Below are 20,010 nucleotides of genomic sequence, written 5' to 3' on the forward strand. Positions count from 1 at the left end.
TGTCAAAAACCTATCTACCCGTGACTTAAATATATTTAGCGAGGTAGCCTCCACCACTTCAACAGGCAGAGAATTCCAGAGATTCACCACCCTTTGAGTGAAGAAGTTCCTCCTCAACTCTGTTCTAAACTGCACCCCCCCGCCATCTTGAGGCTGTACCCTCTAGACCTGCTGTCCTTTCTGAGCGGGAAGAATCTCTCTACCTCTACCCTATCCATCCCTTTCATTATCTCATACGTCTCTTTAAGATTCCAACTCATCCTTCGAAACTCCAACGAGTACAGACCCAGTCTATTCAGTCTCTCTTCATAGTCAAACCCCCTCATCTCCGGTATCAGCCTAGTGAACCTCCTCTGCACGCCCTCCAAGGCCAAAATATCCTTGTGCAAGTGCAGCGACCAAAACTGCACACAGTGCTCCAGCTGCGGCCTCACCAGTGCCCTGTACAGTTGCAGCAAGACCTCCCTACTTCTACATTCTATCCCCCTCGCTATTAAGACCAGCATCCCATTTGCCTTCTTGATCACCTGCTGCACCTGTAGACTGGGTTTTGCGACTCATGCACAAGGACCCCCAGGTCCCTCTGCACCGTAGCATGCTGAAGATTTTTGCCCTTTAAATAGTAATCCCTCCTCCTATTATTCCTGCCAAAGTGGATAACCTCACACTTGCTAACATTGTACTCCATCTGCCAGGTCCTCGCCCACTCGCTCAGCCTATCCAGATCCCTCTGCAGACTTTCCACACCCTCCGCACAATTTGCTTTTCCACTCATCTTCATGTCATCAGCAAATTTCGTTACCTTACACTCAGCCCCCTCCTCCAGATCATCTATGTAAATGGTAAATAGCTGAGGCCCCAGCACCGATCCCTGCAGCACTCCACTAGTCACCAACCGCCAATCAGAATAGCACCCATTGATACCAACTCTCTGCCTCCTATTAGACAACCAGTCCTCTATCCACGCTAACACCTTACCCCCAACTCCATGCCCCCTAACCTTCTGAAGCAACCTTTTGTGCGGCACCTTATCAAACGCCTTTTGAAAATCGAGAAACACCACATCCACCAGTTCTCCTCTGCCTACCACGCTAGTCACATCCTCGTAGAAATCCAATAAATTTGTCAAACACGACTTCCCCTTAATGAATCCATGCTGCATCTGCTCTATCAAACCATTCTTTTCTAGGTGCCTCACTATTTCTTCTTTGATGACGGATTCAAGCATTTTTCCAACTATAGATGTTAAACTAACCGGCCTATAATTCCCTGCCGTTTGCCTGCTACCTTTTTTGAACAGCGGCGTAACATTAGCCGTTTTCCAATCTTCCGGCACTTCCTGGAATCCAGCGAAGTTTGGTAAATAATCACTAAGGCATCTACTATCACCTCTGCCTTTTCCTTCAGAACCCTGAGATGCATTCCATCCGGTCCTGGGGACTTGTCCACCATCAGTCCCGTTAGTCTATCAAGCACTACCTCTCTAGTGACAGTAATCGCAATCAGGCCCTCAACTCCTACCATCCTTCTATCTTTAATATCTGGCAAACTATTCACGTCCTCCTCCATGAAGACCGAGGCAAAAAACTTATTTAAGGCCTCTGCCATTTCCTCATCTCCCACCACTAAATCCCCCTCTCATCCTCTAAGGGTCCAACATTCACTCCAGCCAGCCTCCTCTTCTTTATATATTTGTAAAAACATATAAAACTAAAAAAAACTAGAACTAAAAAAAGTACAGATTCTGGTGCATGGAAAAAATACAACAAGCTATAAAATGGGAGTAAAAAGAAACTGTCAAGGGAATTGAAAATCAACATAAAAATTATTACAATGAAATTATGGAAAAGAGATCAGTGAGAAGCAATATGGCCCTTTAAAAACTATTAATGGTAACATTGTCAATGGAAACAAGGAAATGGCAGATGTGCAGAATAATAACTTAGCATCAGAATTTACAGTGAAGGAAGAGATCAACATACCAGACATCCCAAGGAAATGGACACTGAACCAGAGTCAGGGACTCACCTTGATTAACATAAGCAAAATAACATTAGTGAAGAAAATAGTGGCAATAAAGAGAGACAAATCCCCAGGACCTGATGGTTTTAATCTCAAGATCTTAAAGGAAGTGGCTGAGAACTTTGCAGATGTCCAGACCATAATCTTTCAAAATTTTCTTGATTTCAGAATTGTTCGTTCAAGTTTGGAAAATTGCTCATGACATTCAAATATTTAACGAATATAACGAAAGGAGCCAGACATTATAGACCAGTTGCTTAACATTTGTTGTTAATAAATTACTACAGTAAGCCCTCACTTTAAGGTTTTATATAATTGACACTCAAGTTCCATCCCTCTATGCTGGACCTTGGGTCATGTGTGGCTAAGTTCTGATGTTGTAGCTGTAACTGCCCAAGGTTGTGAGGGGAGAGTGAGGCCTGAGATCCAGAAGCAGGAATGCAGTACAAGAATGGGAAGCAGCCAGTACAGGGAGTAAAGGAATGGGAAGCGCATAATTCCAGTCTAAAAGCTTCCGGCTTTGAATACTTCAGAGGAAAGCTACGGTGTACAGACAAAATACTCTTCAAACATAAATATAACTTGTGGGTGGTAACTATTTGCTGGTTTTAATACAGTTATACTGCGTGGGATGTTGTTTTGGGGCAAGAGTTCAGGGACGTAGATAGATGGGAACAGGGTTAACTTCATGAGATACTGTGTGCCTAATTGTAGTTAAATGTTCCATTCTCCTGAATTGTAGCCATTCTTGTTGTGTGTGTCTTTTAAGTTAATAAATATTCTTTTACGATTGATTACAAGAAGATTGGCCCTTTGGATTCACGTCCCACTCTTGATGGCCAAATAGGTTGTATAACAACTTGCAAATCCTCCCAACATAAGTGAATGGTGGAAAGTGAGAGCAGGAGAGATTCCTGGACAGCTATATGATGGAATGAAAGTTGGAGCTACCACCAGACTACAACATGTTGTAAAATTTCATGTTTCTGCAGAAACTTGGACTCCTTGACAGGTTGGGGGGGAGAATTTGTGTTAGGACCCCAACTGTTTACATTAAGAGGATGCTAAATGTATTATCTCCAAATTTTCAGATGATACAAAGTTGAGTGAGATCGTGAGCTGTGAGGAGGATGCAGAGATGCTTCAGAATGATTTTGACAGGCTGAGAGTGTGGGCATATGCATGGCAGATGCAGTATATTGTGGATAAATGTGAGATTATTCACTTTGGTTGCAAAAATAGGAAGTTAGATTATTAGTAGAATGGATGTAAATTGGGCGAGGTGGATATTCAACAAGACTTTGCTGCCCTCGTGCATCAGTCGCTGAAAGTAAGCACGCAGGTACAGCAGGCAGTAAAGAAGGCAACTGGTATGTTGGCCTTCATAGCAAGAGGATTTGACTATAGGGATAGGGATGTTTTGCTGCAATTGTACAGGGCATTAGTGAGGCCACATCTGGAGTATTGTGTGCAGTTTTGGTGTCCTTATCTGAGGAAGGATGTCCTTGCTGCAGAGGAAGTGCAATGAAGGTTTACCAGGCTTATTCCTGGAATGGCAGGTCTGTCATATGAGGAGAGATTAAGTCGGTTAGGATTATATTCACTGGAGTTTAGAAGAGTGATAGGGGGTTTCATAGAAACTTATAAAATTCTAACAGGGTTAGACAGGGTAGATTCAGAAAGAATGTTCCCAGTGATGGGGGAGTCCAGAGCTAGGGATCATAGTTTGAGGATAAGGTAAACCTTCTAGAACTGTGAGGAGAAATTTCCTCACCCAGAGAGTGGTGAATGTGTGGAATTCACTACCCACAGAAAGTAGTTGAGGCCAAAACATTGTGTGATTTCAGGAAAAGCTCTTGGGTGCTAAAGGGATCAAGGGATTATGGTGGGGGTGCACGGGGGGTGGGATCGGGATATTGAATTTGACAATCAGATGTGATCATAATGAGTGGCCTACTCCTGCTTAGAGTTTCTATGTTTCTATTACTTGAATACAAGAGGATAGAAATCAGGCTTTAGTAATAAAAACCTTGGTTGAACCACACCTGGAGTACTATGAGAAGTATTGGGTAACAGACCTTAGGAAGGATATGCCTTGGAGGATAGGCAATTTGGATTTACCAGAATAACGCCTGGATTCCAAGGTTAAATTATGAGTTTTTACAAAGTAAGGTTGTATTCCCTGCAATTTAGAAAGCCAGGGGATGATCAGTGTTTTCAAGATACTGATGGAGTAGATAGAGAAACTATTTTCAGTCGTTGGGAGTCTAGAAGTTGGGAATTGTCTTCTGCAATTTTATAACTAAGATTTGATAATTGTGAACCAAAGAAAGGTATGTGGACTTAGGTTGCAAATTAAGCGTGATCTCACTAAATAGCAGAACAGGCTTGAAAGTTAGATGGTCTACTCCATGGGCAGAACTGTGACAGGCAGTGGGAATTACCATTCTGCCATCCAAAGATTTGGGAGGGCTGCCTTTTTCCACCCCTGTAAAATTACGAACAGTAAGAGGATCCTCCAGAAAACTTTATGGAACCCTTCACTGCAAACTAACTGGCAGGGGACTGTAAAATTCTGCCAATATTTTCAAATGGCAGAAGGCTAATTATATTTAATTATATTTTCCAAACCTACCTTTTGTTTATATTTGTCCATATCCTCTCTATTCCTTTTAGCGAGCTGTTCATATTCAGCATGAATCTCTTTCAGAACCTGTTCTAGGTCTGCTTTATTTGTATCTCCTTGTTCAACATTCTGTATGTGCTCTACCTTCTTCTGCCAGTAAATGCGCTCCTGTAAGTCAAAACGTCTGTAAAATCAAGGACCATAAAAGGCCACTTGGTTCATTATATCTCATCTCATTGAGTTATTGCATATGAAGCAGTTTGAGAGTTTTGAGATACAAACAGACTTTTCTTAAAGCTTAATTTACCCAGTCTAATATCTAGGTACATTGTGAACCTTCTTCTCATAAATCATTCTAACTTTAGAGCATCTTTCAGTTAAAAAGATTCTTAATATTTGTTTGAAATTAATCTTTTATTAATTTAATTGCTGCCATTTGATCCTTATGGCCTGATTTACCTTGACATCATGTTCTGAGTTCTTTGTATCTATATCATTTTGGCACTTTATCGATTAAATTCAGTGACATGCAGTTTGCAGCTATGAGAAGCTTATAGATGTATTGTGATTTTCCAAACTGCTTTGATGGCAAACAGTCTCACAATTTACACTTAAGTATTCTTCTTTCATCCTTCTTTAACCTTGTTTGTCTAGATTTAATAATCTCTAAACTTTTCTCATAGTTTATTTTAATAGGGAAAGGAAGGGATGTGGAGTAAAGACAGGTGAATGGAATTGAGGCAAAGAATCACAGAATTGTTACAGCACAGAAGGGGCCAAAGAACAAAGAAAATTACAGCACAGGAACAGGACCTTCAGCCCTCCAAGCCTGCACCAACTATGCTGCCCGATTTAATTAAACCCCCCAACCGTTCCGGGGACCATATCCCTCTATTCCCATCCTATTCATGTACTTGTCAAGATGCCCCTTAAAAGTCACTATCATATCTGCTTCCACTACCTCCCCCAGGAACCAGTTCCAGGCACCTACAACTCTCTGTGTAAAATATCTGCCTCCTACATCTCCTTTAAACCTTGCCCCTCGCACCTTAAACCTATGCCCGCTAGTAATTGACTCTTCCACTCTGGGGAAAAAGCTTCTGACTATCCACTCTGTCCATGCCTCTCATAATCTTGTAGACTTCTATCAGGTCTCCCCTCAACCTCCATCACTCCAGTGAGAACAAACCAAGTTCCTCCAACCTGTCCTCATAGCTAATGCCCTCCATACCAGGCAACATCCTGGTAAATCTTTTCTGTACCTTCTCCAAAGCCTCCACATCCTTCTGGCAGTGTGGTGACCAGAATTGAACACTATATTCCAAGTGCGGCCTAACTAATGTTTATAAAGCTGCAACATTACTTGCCAATTTTTAAACTCAATGCCCCAGCCGATGAAGGCAAGTATGCCGTATGCCTTCTTGACTACCTTCTCCACCTGCATTGCCACTTTCAGTGACCTGTGTACCTGTACAACAGGTCCCTCTGCTTATCAATACTCTTAAGGGTTCTGTCATTTATTGTATATTTCCTACTTGTATGAGACCTTCCAAGATGCACTACCTCACATTTGTCCGGATTAAACTTCATCTGCCATCTCTCCGCCCAAGTCTCCAACTGATCTATATCCTGCTGTATCCTCTGATGGTCCTCATAGCTATCCGCAAATCCAGCAACTTTTGTGTCATCCACAAACTTACTAATCATAGAACATAGAACATTACAGCGCAGTACAGGCCCTTCAGCCCTCGATGTTGTGCCCACCAGTGGAACCAATCTAATGACCCTCTAACCTAAACTATTCCAATGTTATCCACATGCCTACCCAATGACCATTTGAACGCCCTTAAAGTTGGTGAGTCCACAACTGCTGCAGGCAGGGCATTCCACGCCCTTACTACCCTCTGAGTAAAGAACCTCCCTTTGACATCCGTCCTATAATTACCACCCCTCAATTTAAAGCTATGTCCCCTCGTGTTAATCGTCACCATCTGAGGAAAAAGGCTCTCACTGTCCACCCTATCTAACTGTCTGATCATCTTGTATGCCCCAATTAGGTCACCTCTTAACCTTCTTCTCTCTAACGAAAATAACCTCAAGTCTCTCAGCCTTTCCTCATAAGACCTTCCTACCATACCAGGCAACATCCTGGTAAAACTGCATCCTTTCCAATGCTTCCACATCTTTCTTATAATGCGGTGACCAGAACTGTACGCAATATTCCAAGTGCAGCCGCACCAGAGTTTTGTATAGTTGCAACATGATCTCACGGCTCCAAAATTCAATCCCTCTACCAATAAAAGCTAACACACCTTCTTAACAACCTTATCAACCTGGGTGCCAACTTTCAAGGATCTATGCACATGTACACCGAGATCTCTCTGCTCGTCAATACTACCAAGAGTCCTAGCATTAGCCCTATATTCTGTACTCCTGTTGGTGGGAGTTCAAAAACTGGTTTTGTGCCAGCATGAACTTCCTGCAGAATCTACCACTGATGCCTGCTGTGGCAGATTGGGATACACACTGAAGATTGGCGTGAAACTGACTTGCATCCCACGAATGCGTTGCAGATGAAGGTCAGACCAGAAACTTCCACCCATTCTCAATTCTCCATAATGCCAGAGGGAAAATACACTGGTCCAGAACATGTCTGGAAAAATGTGACAAGCAGAAGTTGGAACTCACCTAAATAATGCCTGGGGCTGCCTCTGCAGTTCGGGATGAACATAGAACATAGAACATTACAGCGCAGAACAGGCCCTTCGGCCCACGATGTTGCGCCGACCAGTTACAAAAACAATGACCCACTAGCCTATACCAATCCCTTTTCGTCCATAAACCTATCCAGAGATCTCTTAAACGCCCCCAAACTAGACGCATTTACAACTGCAGCAGGCAGGGCATTCCAATCCCTCACCACCCGCTGGGTAAAGAACCTACCCCTGACATCCGTCCTGTAGCTACCCCCCCTTAATTTAAAGCCATGCCCCCTCGTGCTAGCTTTCTCCATCCGAGGAAAAAGGCTATCACTATCCACCCTATCTAAACCTCTAATCATCTTATATGTTTCAATAAGATCCCCTCTTAGCCGCCTTCTTTCCAACGAAAACAACCCTAGATCCCTCAGTCTCTCCTCATAGGACCTCCCCACCATACCAGGCAACATCCTAGTAAACCTCCTCTGCACCCTCTCCAACGCCTCCACATCCTTCTTGTAATGCGGGGACCAGAACTGCACACAGTACTCCAAGTGCGGCCGCACCAGAGTAGTGTACAGTTGCAACATTACACTGCGACTCCTAAATTCAATCCCCCTACCAATAAACGCCAAGACACCGTACGCCTTCTTGACAACCTTATCTACTTGATTCCCAACTTTCAGGGATCTATGTACACACACACCTAGATCCCTCTGTTCATCCACACTATTCAAAGTCCTCCTGTTAGCCCTATACTCGACACATCTGTTGCTCCTACCAAAGTGAATTACCTCACACTTCTCCGCATTAAATTCCATCCGCCACCTCTCGGCCCAGCTCTGCAACCTATCTAAGTCTCCCTGCAGACTATGACACCCTTCCTCACAATCTACCACACCTCCAACTTTGGTGTCATCAGCAAATTTACTAATCCACCCAACTATACCCTCATCCAGATCATTAATAAAAATTACAAACAACAGTGGCCCCAAAACAGATCCCTGAGGCACACCACTCGTAACTGCACTCCATGATGAATATTTACCATCCACCACCACCCTCTGTCTCCTATCTGATAGCCAATTCCTGATCCAACTTCCTAGATTACCCACAATCCCATACATCTGCATTTTCTGCAGAAGCCTACCATGGTGAACCTTATCGAACGCCTTACTAAAATCCATGTATACCACGTCAACTGCCTTACCCCCATCCACCTCTTTGGTCACCTTCTCAAAAAACTCAATAAGGTTAGTAAGGCACGACCTACCCGCTACAAAACCATGCTATTTCTAATCAATTCATTACACTCCAAATAACTATAAATCCTATCCCTAATAATTTTTTCTAAAACCTTGCCCACAACAGAAGTAAGACTCACCGGTCTATAATTCCCGGCAAAGTCTCTGTTCCCCTTCTTAAACAATGGGACAACATTCGCTATCCTCCAATCCTCCGGGACTACACCAGAGACCAATGACGACCTGAAGATCTGAGCCAGAGGCTCTGCAATCACCTCTCTAGCCTCCCAGAGAATCCTAGGGTAGATCCCATCCGGACCAGGGGACTTATCTATTTTCAGCCCCTCAAGAATTTCCAGCACATCCTCTTTATCAACCGTAATACTGTCTATTTTACACCCCTGCAACCCAATGTCCTCCTCAGCTATATTCATGTCCCCCTGCGTGAACACCGAAGAGAAATATTGGTTCAATACTTCTCCAATCTCCTCCGGTTCCACACACAACTTCCCCCTGCTGTCTGTAACTGGCCCTAATCTTGCCCTGACCAACCTTCTGTTCTTGACATACCTATAGAACGCCTTAGGATTCTCCTTAATCCTATCAGCCAAAGTCTTCTCATGTCCTCTTTTAGCCCTTCTCAACTCACTCTTCAACTCCCTCCTAGCCAATCTAAAGCTTTCTAGTGCACTATCTGAGCCCTCCAATCTCATCCGAACATAAGCCTCCTTTTTCTTTTTAACCATCGACTCAACTCTTTTAGTGCACCACGGTTCCCTAGATCTACCAAATCCACCATGCCTGACAGGGACATACCTATCAAGGACTCGCAGTAGCTGCTCCTTGAAAAAACTCCACATTTCAGATGTTCCCAGTCCCTGTAATCCCCTAATCCAATCCATGCTTCCTAATTCACTCCTGATAGCCTCATAATCGCCCTTACCCCAGCTAAAATTGCTGACCCGAGGTTCATGCCTATCTCTTCCCATCACTAAGGTGAACGTAACCGAATTGTGGTCACTATCACCAAAATGCACACCAACTTCCAAGTCTAGAACCTGGTCTGGCTCATTTCCCAGCACCAAATCCAATATAGCCTCACCTCTAGTTGGCCTGTCTACATACTGAGACAAAAAACCTTCCTGCACGCTTTGTACAAACACTGACCCCTCTAGCGAGCTAGAACTATAGCAACTCCAATCAATATTCGTAAAGTTAAAGTCCCCCATAACAATTACCCTATTACTTTCACTCCTAACCAGGATTGTCTCCGCAATCCTTTCCTCAACCTCTCTAGAACTTTTAGGAGGTCTATAAAAGACTCCCAACAGGGTGACCTCTCCTGGAAAGCCACCAGCAACCCTGGACCCTGAAACAGCACAGCAATGATATGGGAAGCATCTACAGTTGGATCTTCCAGACTCAGTGTCATGAGGAGGTCCATCTTCCAGCCTCAGCATGTTCATGAAGGTCCACTTTCTTTTTATCTTCTTGTCTCAAAGTGTTTTGAGAGGTCAATCTTCTTTTTTGGAAGGTCCATCTTCTTTCTTCAACAGCAGCTCGTGATGTCGGGTGCCTTTTCAATATGGCACTTGGAAATGATCGCAAGAATCAATCTATCATTGCTGTCTCACCATATAATATGGTGCAAAACACACAATTTGTATTCACTAAGGTCAAGACGGGAAGCTATGATGTGGTTTCCTGCCAGCCTCCACAGCAGGAAATACTCCATGGTCCCAGCCCTTCCATACAGCTTGGTCCTACTGGGAGAATTCCATCTGTTAACTTAGTTTCTCTCTCCACAGATGCTGCCAGACCTGCTGAGCTTTGCAAAGCTTTCTTGTTTTATTTCAGATTTCCAGCACCTGCAGTATTTTGCTTATGTATTTAAGGGATTTAGTGGTACAGCTACACAAATCATTCAAAGTAGCAACATAAGTCATTCAAGCTATAAAAAGTACAAAGAAAGCACTGCAGTTCACTTCTAGACAAATAGAATTGAAAACCACACAAATGTTATCTTAAATGTATAAAATATCTTAACTTTACCATAGTATTAAAGCACTGTGAATAATTCTATTATTTTCATTCATTCTTGAGATGTGGCTGTCTCCACTGTCCATTTCTATTTGCCCTTGAGAAAGTGGTAGCGAGCTACAGATTGTATGATACAGTCCCTCCCACAGCACCAATGTGAGGTCAAGATTTTGCCTTGCAACAATGAAAAAAAGGCAATGTATTTCCAAGTTAAAATGGTGGGCAACTTGGATGAGAACTTGCAAGGTGGCCTGTTGTCCTTGTCTCTCTGGGTGGTAGAATTCATGGATTTGGGAGGTTATGTGGAAGCAATTTTGTTTGTAATTGCTACAGTGCAATTGTAAATGGTACAAACTGCAACCTTAGTGCACTAGTGGAGGAACTGAATATTTAAAGTGATGGATAATGTGTCAATCAAATGGGTTGCTTTGTCCTGCATGGTGTCAAGTTTCTTCAGTATTTTGCTTTTATTTGAATGTCACCAGGAGCTGGTTACACTCTTTCTTGAGATGGTCATTGCCAGGCACTTGTGTGACACAGATCTTTCTTATCTCTCATCAACCCATACCTGAATATTGTCACGGTCTTGCTACATAAAGGCACAATCTGCTTCATTATCTGAGGAATTGTGAATGGTATTGAACCTTACAACCATCAGCAAACATCCCACTTCTGATCTTACAATGGAGAAGCAGTTAAAGATGGTTAGGCCAGGGCACTACCCTGACAGCACCAGCAGAGATCTCCTACAGTTGAGATGATCAGTCTCCAACAATTGCAGACTACATTTCTACTAGGTATGACTACACCCATTGAAGAGTTTTCCACAATTTCTCAACTGACTTGAAAGTTTTTCGAGCTCTGTGATAGCACATTAATTAAGTGCTGACTCATATCAAGGGCAGTCATGCTTATCTTAACTTTGGAATTCAGCTCTTGTTCAGGTTTAGCCCAAGAGTATATGAATTTTGGAACCAAATGTTGCTGGTGGAACAAAAACTAAGCACTGGCAAATAGGTTATTAGTGCATAAGTACACAGAACAATTTTGTTGTTGATATCTTTCATAATTTTACTGATGATTGAGAGGAGACTGATGGGGCAGTAATTAGCCGGATTTGACTTGTCTTCTTTTTGTGGACAGTCCTTGTTAAGGTATGTACCTTGTCAGGCAGGGAGGAAGCGGTCAAGCTAGGGAACCGTGGTTTACCAAGGAAGTTGGATCGCTTGTGAAGGGGAAGAAGGAGACTTATCTCAAGATGAGACATGAAGGCTCAGTTAGGCCACTTGTGAGTTACAAGTTAGCCAGGACGGACCTAAAGAGAGAGCTAAGAAGAGCCAGGAGGGGACATGAGAAGTCTCTGGCAGGTAGGATCAAGGAAAACCCTAAGGCTTTCTGTCGGTATATCAGGAATAAAAGAATGACGAGGGTAAGATTAGGGCCAGTCACAGACAGTAGAGGGAAGTTGTGAGTGGAGTCTGAAGAGATAGGTAAGGCGTTAAATGAATATTTTTCGTCAGTATTCACACAGGAAAAAGACAATGTTGTCAAGGAGAATACTGAGATACAGGCTATTAGACTAGACGGGATTGAGGTTCATAAGGAGGAGGTGTTAGCAATTCTGAAAAGTATGAAAATAGATAAGTCCCCTGTGCCGCATGGGATTTATCCTAGGATTCTCTGGGAGGCTAGGGAGGAGATTGCAGAGCCTTTAGCTTTGATCTTTAGGTCATCATTGTCTATAGGAATAGTGCCAGAAGACTGGAAGAGAGCAAATATTGTACCCTTGTTCAAGAAGGGGAGTAGAGATAACCCTGGTAATTATAGATCAGCGAGCCTTACTTTTGTTGTGAGCAAAGTTTTGGGAAGGATTATAAGAGGTAGGATTTACAATCATCTAGAAAGAAATAATATGATTAGGGATAGTCAGCACGGTGTTGTGAAAGGTAGGTCGTGCCTCACAAACCCTATTGAGTTCTTTGAGAAGGTGACCAAAGAGGTGGATGAGGATAAACCAGTTGATGTGGTGTATATGGATTTCAGTAAAGCGTTTGATAAGGCTCCCCACGATAAGCTATTGCAGAAGTAACAGAGGCATGGGATTGAGGGTGATTTAGCGGTTTGGATCAGAAATTGGCTAGTTGCAAGAAGACAGAGGGTGGTGGTTGATGGGAAATCTTCATCCTGGAGTTCAGTTACTAGTGCTGTAACGCAAGGATCTGTTTTGGGACCATTGCTGTCTGTCATTTTTATAAATGACCTGGATGAGGCCATAGAAGGATGGGTTAGTAAATTTGCAGATGACACTAAAGTCAGTTGAGTTGTGGACAGTGTGGAAGGATGTTGTCGGTTACAGAGGGACATAGGTAAGCTGCAGAGCTGGGCTGAGAGGTGGCAAATGGAGTTTAATGCAGAAAAGTGTGAGGTGGTTCACTTTGGACAGAGTAACAGGAACACAGAGTACTGGACTAATGGCAAATTATTTGGTAGTGTGGTTGAGCAGAGAGATCTCAGTGTCCATGTGCATAGATCCCTGAAAGTTGGCACCCAGGTTGATAGGGTTGTGAAGAAGGCGTACAGTGTGTTAGCTTTTATTGGTAGAGAGATTGAGTTTAGGAGCCATGAGGTCATGTTGCAGCTGTATAAAACTCTGGTGCAGCCGCACTTGGAGTATTGTGTATAGTTCTGGTTGCTGCATTATAGGAAGGATGTGGAAGCATTGGAAAGGGTGCAGAGGAGATTTATCGGGATGTTGCCTGGTATGGTGGGAAGGTCTTATGAGAAAAGACTGAGGGACTTGAGGCTGTTTTTGTTAAAGAGAAGAAGGTTAAGAGGTGACTTAATACAGGCATATAAGATGATCAGAGGATTAGATAGAGTGGACAGTGTGAACTTTTTTCCTCAGATGGAGATGGCTAGCATGAGGGACATAGCTTTAAATTGAGAGGTGATAGATATAGGACAGATATGAGAGGTAGGTTCTCCACTCAGAGAGTAGTAAGAGCATGGAATGCCCTGCCTGCAACAGTAGTGGATTCGCTAACGTTAAGGACATTTAAATGGTCGTTGGATAAACATTTGGATGATATTGGAATGGTGTAGGTTAGATGGTTTTACAGGTCGGTGCAACATCGAGGCCGAAGAGCCTGTACTGCGCTGTAATGTTCTATGTTCTTGGACATTGCTAGACAATTTTCCACCTGGTACTTGTCAGTAATGTAGCTGCACTGGAACAGTTTGGCTACAGATCAGGATAGTTCTGGAGCACAAGCGATACAGACAGGATGTTGTCAGACCCTTTGCTATTTCTTGTGCCTTCAACCACTTCTTGACATCATGTGGAATGAATTAACTTGTTTGAAGTCCAGCATCTTGATGCTGAGAGCTTTAGGTTTCTGTCATGTGGGACCTTGTTAAAGGTTTTCTGAAAGGCAATTATTGACTCAAAAAATTATTGACTTTCTTTCTGAATCTAAGCCAGTTACTTCTGATTAAATTATGAGCCAAGATTTTACGGCCCTTCCCACCTGGCAGGATATCATGGTCCTTCTAAGTAAATGGCAATTTAAGTGGTCTGCAATATTTGCTGGGGAGAGAGGCGATGACGAGGTGATAAAATCCTGGCTATGCTAGTTGATGGTAGTTTAATAACCCTATAGCTGTGATTTCAGTTTTACCCTGCCCTCACCAACTTGTAGGTGTCACATTTTCTTACTTCTAATCCAACAGCACATAATTCAAGAGTAGAAAGTAAACAGTATATATAATAAGTGAGCTTAAACAAAAACTCTACCTTGCATACTTAGCAACTATGGTCAAGAAACTTTAAAAGAAAAATGCCTACCAAGGGTACCAAAGCAAGCACCAAAGTTTTTATCAATATATTAAGAGGTGTGGTGATGGGAAATTTGCCTCATTAGAGGCAGGTGCAAGCTACTCTACGGATAATAAAGAGATGGCTAATTGTTAAATGAAAACTTTGGAGGAAGAGGACAAAATACTAGCGGTTCAAGGCAACCTAAAAATACATCACAGGGAGAAAATTAATGGAATATCTGGATTTGGAAACTACCTGCCCCATCACCCCCCACCCCCCCAACTCCATTTTCAATTCAACCCATTTTCACCAGTAGGGAAAAGGGGGAGGCTTATGACTCTCAGATAAAATAAATCCAAACACAGCAGGACTATTTGAACTCAGTACTGACTTTAAACTGACCTAATTTCCACTGTAGCAAAGGTCTTAACCTGTAGTGCGGGAGGCCCGAACTTTTGCAGTAGATGTAAATGCACTTGAAGAGTCTGTAGCACAGGCATTATATGAAGTTATTCAAATCCTCAGACATTTAAGAAATCTAAAATCAGTCGGCCTGTGTCGGTGAGATTTGAAAATAAACTCTTGTTTTAAGTTACAATAGCTGTTTGTTGACAAATGCCCCTCAGCTCTTTATGAATGCTTGGCTGCTTTACCCAACCAATAATTACCCAACCAATAATTACCTCAGCAGGAGGCTGTAAGTTATATGCAAAGAAGTTACAAGAGTAGGTCCTTCAGTCCCCAGCCCACTCTGTTATTTAATAAGATCATGGTTGATCTGATCATAGTCTCAAATCCCCTCTTCCTTACTAAGAATCTATCCACCTCTGCCTTAAAAATATTCAAGGACACTGCTTCCACCATCTTTCCAGGCAGCTGGTTCCAAAGACTCACAATACCCTTAGAGATAGAAATTTGCTTATCACTGTTATAAATAGTTTATCTCTTATTTTTAAAAAGTGACCCCTAGCTCTAGTTCACAGATTGATGGGCAACTTAAAGACATTATTAAAAAGTTTGATGTCATTGATGTGGGATTATGAATAGAAGGTTGTTGTGATAAGAAATTAAGCACTTGAGGGAATGAATAAGATTAAAATGGACTTTCATTAGTGGAGTTTTTTTTTAATATAGTGAAGGCTGTTTTAGATATTTTAGAACTTAGAAACCAAGTTGTGATCTGCCCGTGATGGATATTTGGAAGGTTGGAATAGGGACTGTAAGTGTGAAGTGTGAGTTGGCATTACAGTGGCATTCCATTTGAATTCGTTAGATCTACAGAATGATAACCTCCAGAAACATGTTCTCAGCCTCTTGTATACATAGTCATGAAACCAGCCACTCCATAATCTTCGAGACTTCCTGCATAGGTTATCCAAGACACACGGAGTGTGCTGGACTATACAACTACAGGTTTGATGTAACTTGATCAAATTTTACCAATGTGATTTTGCAACAATAAATTCTGTTGCTAAAAGTTGTCACAGATAAGAGGAAGCCCCTGAAAGGCAGGAACTCCTCCAACTTTTAAATAGTTAAGAATATGGTATATATTGAGGTAGCCTTTTCCAAGAAATCAATAAGGCATATAAAACTCTGATTCAAGGATACTGTCAAAAGAATCATGAAAGACCTCAACATCAATCATGGCAAGTGGGAAAGTACAGTTGCTGATCAATGCAAGTGGTGACACCAACAGGAATTTGCCACGATAACACGCAGTTTAAGAATCTCCAAAGCAGACGCCAGCTTGATGAGAGAATCCCACACAACTGGCAAGTGACAACTTCGTACATGACACTTTGCCATTCCAGAATTAGACTGTTCAGCCATAAAAAGGATAGCAGATAATCTCATTTGACTTCAACAAATTATGAAGCTGCATTCCCACCATTTTTCACAGTAGGAAATCTGCCAACCAAGACTTCAGTGAAATACTTGTTGTGTTCAAATAGTATAAACACCTAATAAAAGGTTGATATGAACAATGGCTTGAAGTTTGAGGAATTAACTGGCCATGGGATAAAGAAAGCAGTCCTGAACATGCTGTAATGTAAAAGACTATAGAATGTGAAAGATAATTTAGAGGCAGGCTTTTAGCCTGTGGTTTAGATGAAGAATTAGACATATTATTTGATATTTCATATAAAGAGGAACTTCTGTTGGGCAATAAAGCCTGATCAGTATCACAACCTAGGTCAACTCCTGGAGCATAAACTCCTGGTGTTACATTCTTATAGATACAAAACACCGAGGATTGCTCAGTGCAGCGTTCGATAATGAGACTTCACTGCTGAGAGAACATTTGAACATTTCTGTGAAGTTAAAAAAGTGCTGATATCCCCTCGTCCCAACTGATCTCTTAAGGGGGTGCACTTTTTTCTTACTCGGGAAATGTGGGTATCGCTAGCTTGATGTGGAGATGCCGGTGATGGATTGGGGTAAGCACAATAAGAAATCTCACAACAGCAGGTTAAAGTCCAATAGGTTTTTTTTGTAGCACAAGCCACAAGCTTTCGGAGCACTGTGCCTTCATGAAGTGAGTGGAAGTTGTGTTCACACAACATATAAAGACACAAACTCAATCTACAAGAAAACAGTTGAAATGTGAGTTTTTACAGGTAATCAAGTCTTAAAGGTACATACAATGCGAGTGGAGAGAGGGTTAAGCACAGGTTAAAGAGATGTATATTGTCTCCAGCCAGGATAGTTAGTGAGATTCTGCAAGTCCAGGCAAGTCACGGGGGTTACAGATAGTGTGACATGAACCCAAGATCCCGGTTGAGGTTTCCTATGGGCAGGCCCTCCATATACACAGGATCTGCTCAGATGAGGAGGATCGCTGCCACAGACACCTCCAGATGCTGAAAGATGCCCTCATAAGAACAAGGTATGGCGCTCGACTCATTGATCAACTGTTCTGACACGCCACTGTAAAAATCCGCACCGACCTCCTCAGAAAACAAACACGGGACAAGGCAGACAGTACTTCCCAAGAATGGAGAAGCTATGACATCTTCTCCAGAGTCTTCAACATGTCATCAATGAAAACAAATATCTCGCCAAAGCCAGCCCCACACCCCCACACCCATCCCCACACTTCTTGCTTCAAACAACCGCACGACCTCAAACAGACCATTGTCCGCAGCAAACTGCCCAGCCTTCAGAACAGCGACCATGACACCACACAACCCTGCCACAGCAACCTCTGCAAGGCGTGCCAGATCGTCGAAACAGATGTCATCTCATGTGAGAACACCATCCACCAGGTACACAGTGCATATTCTTGCAAATCGGTCAACGTTGTCTACCTGATACGCTGCAGGAAAGGATGTCCCGAGGCACGGTACATTGGGGAGACCATGCAGACACTGCGATAACAGATGAACGAACACCGCTCGACAATCACCAGGCAGGAGTGTTCTCTTCCTGTTGGGGAACACTTCAGCAGTCACCGGCATTCAGCCACTGATCTTCGGGTAAGTGTTCTCCAATGCGGTCTTCACGACACACAAAAACCCAGAATTGCTGAGCAGAAACTGATCACCAAGTTCTGCACACATGAGGACGGACCCAACTGGGATTTTGGGTTCATGTCACACTATCTGTAACCCCCATAACATGCCTGGGCTTGCAAAATCTCACTAACTGTCCTCTCTGAAGACAATTCACATCTCTTTAACCTGTGCTTAACCCTCTCTCCACTCACATTGTCTGTACATTTAAGACTTGATTACCTATAAGGACTCACATTCCAACCATTACCTTGTAAATTGAGGTAAAAAAAAATTAAAAAAGTTAAAAAAATCAGACCTCTCAGGGACAAAGGAGAGGAATTGTGCTGAGAGTCCAAGGAGGTAGGGGAGATCCTAAATGAATACTTTACATCAGTGTTCACAAAGGAGAAGGACGTGTTGACTGGGCGTGTCTCAGAGGGAAGTGTTGACCCGTTAGAGAAAATCTCCATTACAACGGAGGAAGCGTTAGGTTTTTTAGGGAACATTAAAACTGACAAATCCCCAGGGCCTGATGGCATCTATCCTAGACTGCTCAAGGGAGACAAGAGATGAAATTGCTGGGCCTCTGACAGAGATCTTTGTCTCTTCATTGGACACAGGCGAGGTCCCTGAGGATTGGAGGATAGTGACTATGGTACCGTTATTTAAGAAGGGTAACAAGGATAACCTGGGTAACTATAGGCCGGTGAGCTTGACGTCTGTGGTAGGGAAATTGTTGGAAAGGATCCTTAGAGATAGGATGTAATGCGCATTTAGAACGGAATAATCTCATTAGTGATAGACAGCATGGTTTTGTAAGAGGGGGGTTGTGCCTCACAAATTTGGTGGAGTTTTTTGAGGAGGTGACAAAAACGGTTGACAAGGGTAGAGCCGTGGATGTCATCTATATGGATTTTAGTAAAGTGTTTGACAAAGTTCCTCATGGCAGGTTGGTGCAAAAGGTTAAATCTCATGGGATAAAAGGAGAGGTGGCTAGGTGGGTAGTGAACTGGCTTGGCCACAGAAGACAGAGGGTAGTAGTGGAAGGGTGTTTTTCCGGCTGGAGGTCTGTGACCAGTGGTGTTCCGCAGGGCTCTGTACTGGGACCTCTGCTATTTGTGATATACATAAATGATTTGGAAGAAGGTGTAACTGGTGTGATCAGTAAGTTTGCAGATGACATGATGATGGCTGGACTTGCAGATAGCGTTGAACATTATAGGAGAATACAGCAGGATAAGATAGACTGGAAAATTGGGCGGAGAAATGGCAGATGGAATTTAATCCAGATAAATGCGAATTAATCCAGATAAATACTAATGTATGGGGGAGCTATACAATAAATGGCAGAACCATCAAAAGTGTAGACGCACGTAGGGACCTGCGTGTGCAAGTCCACAGATCCTTGAAGGTGGCAGCACAGGTAGAGAAGGTGGTGAAGAAGGCAAATGGCATGCTTGCTTTTACAGGATGGGGTATAGAGTATAAAAATTGGCTTCTGATGTTACAGCTGGATAGAATGTTGGTTAGGCCACATTTGGAGTACTGCGTCCAATTCTGGTCACTGCACTTTCAGAAAGACGTGGAGGCTTTGGAGAGAGTGCAGAGAAGGATTACCAGGATGTTGCCTGGTATGGTGGGTCTTAGTTATGAGGAGAGATTGGACAAACTGGGGTTGTTCTCCCTGGAAAGACGAAGAATGAGAAGAGACCTAATAGAGGTGTATAAAATTATGAGGGGTATGGATAGGGTGAACAATGAGAAGCTTTTTCCTAGGTTGGAGGTGACAAACACGAGGGGTCACAGGTTCAAGATGAGGGGGGCGAGGTTTAACTCAAATATCAGAGGGTGGTGGAGGCCTGGAATGCACTGCCAAGCAGGGTGGTGGAGGCTGACAAGCTGGGATCATTTAAGACTTATCTGGATAGTCACATGAGCAAACTGGGAATGGAGGGATACAGAAGAATGGTCTAGTTGGACCAATGAGCAGCACAGGCTTGGAGGGCCGGAGGGCCTGTTTCTTGTGCTGTATTGTTCTTTGTTCTTTGAGTTTGTGTTTGTATAT

General features: G+C 42.9%; 1 protein-coding gene across 1 annotated transcript in view; it reads right to left on the reverse strand.

Annotated features, from left to right (window-relative positions):
• LOC145349783 (glial fibrillary acidic protein-like) overlaps positions 1-20,010 on the reverse strand; it is a 95,463-nt gene that overhangs the window by 40,848 nt on the left and 34,605 nt on the right. The window contains exon 4 of the mRNA XM_080198328.1: positions 4,658-4,816. Coding sequence (XP_080054454.1) covers positions 4,658-4,816 — 159 coding nt within the window. The remainder of the gene's footprint in view (positions 1-4,657; positions 4,817-20,010) is intronic.

The sequence above is a fragment of the Carcharhinus amblyrhynchos genome, chromosome 11, assembly GCF_965287045.1.
Source record: "Carcharhinus amblyrhynchos chromosome 11, sCarAmb.v2.hapA, whole genome shotgun sequence".
Classification (NCBI taxonomy): domain Eukaryota; kingdom Metazoa; phylum Chordata; class Chondrichthyes; order Carcharhiniformes; family Carcharhinidae; genus Carcharhinus; species Carcharhinus amblyrhynchos.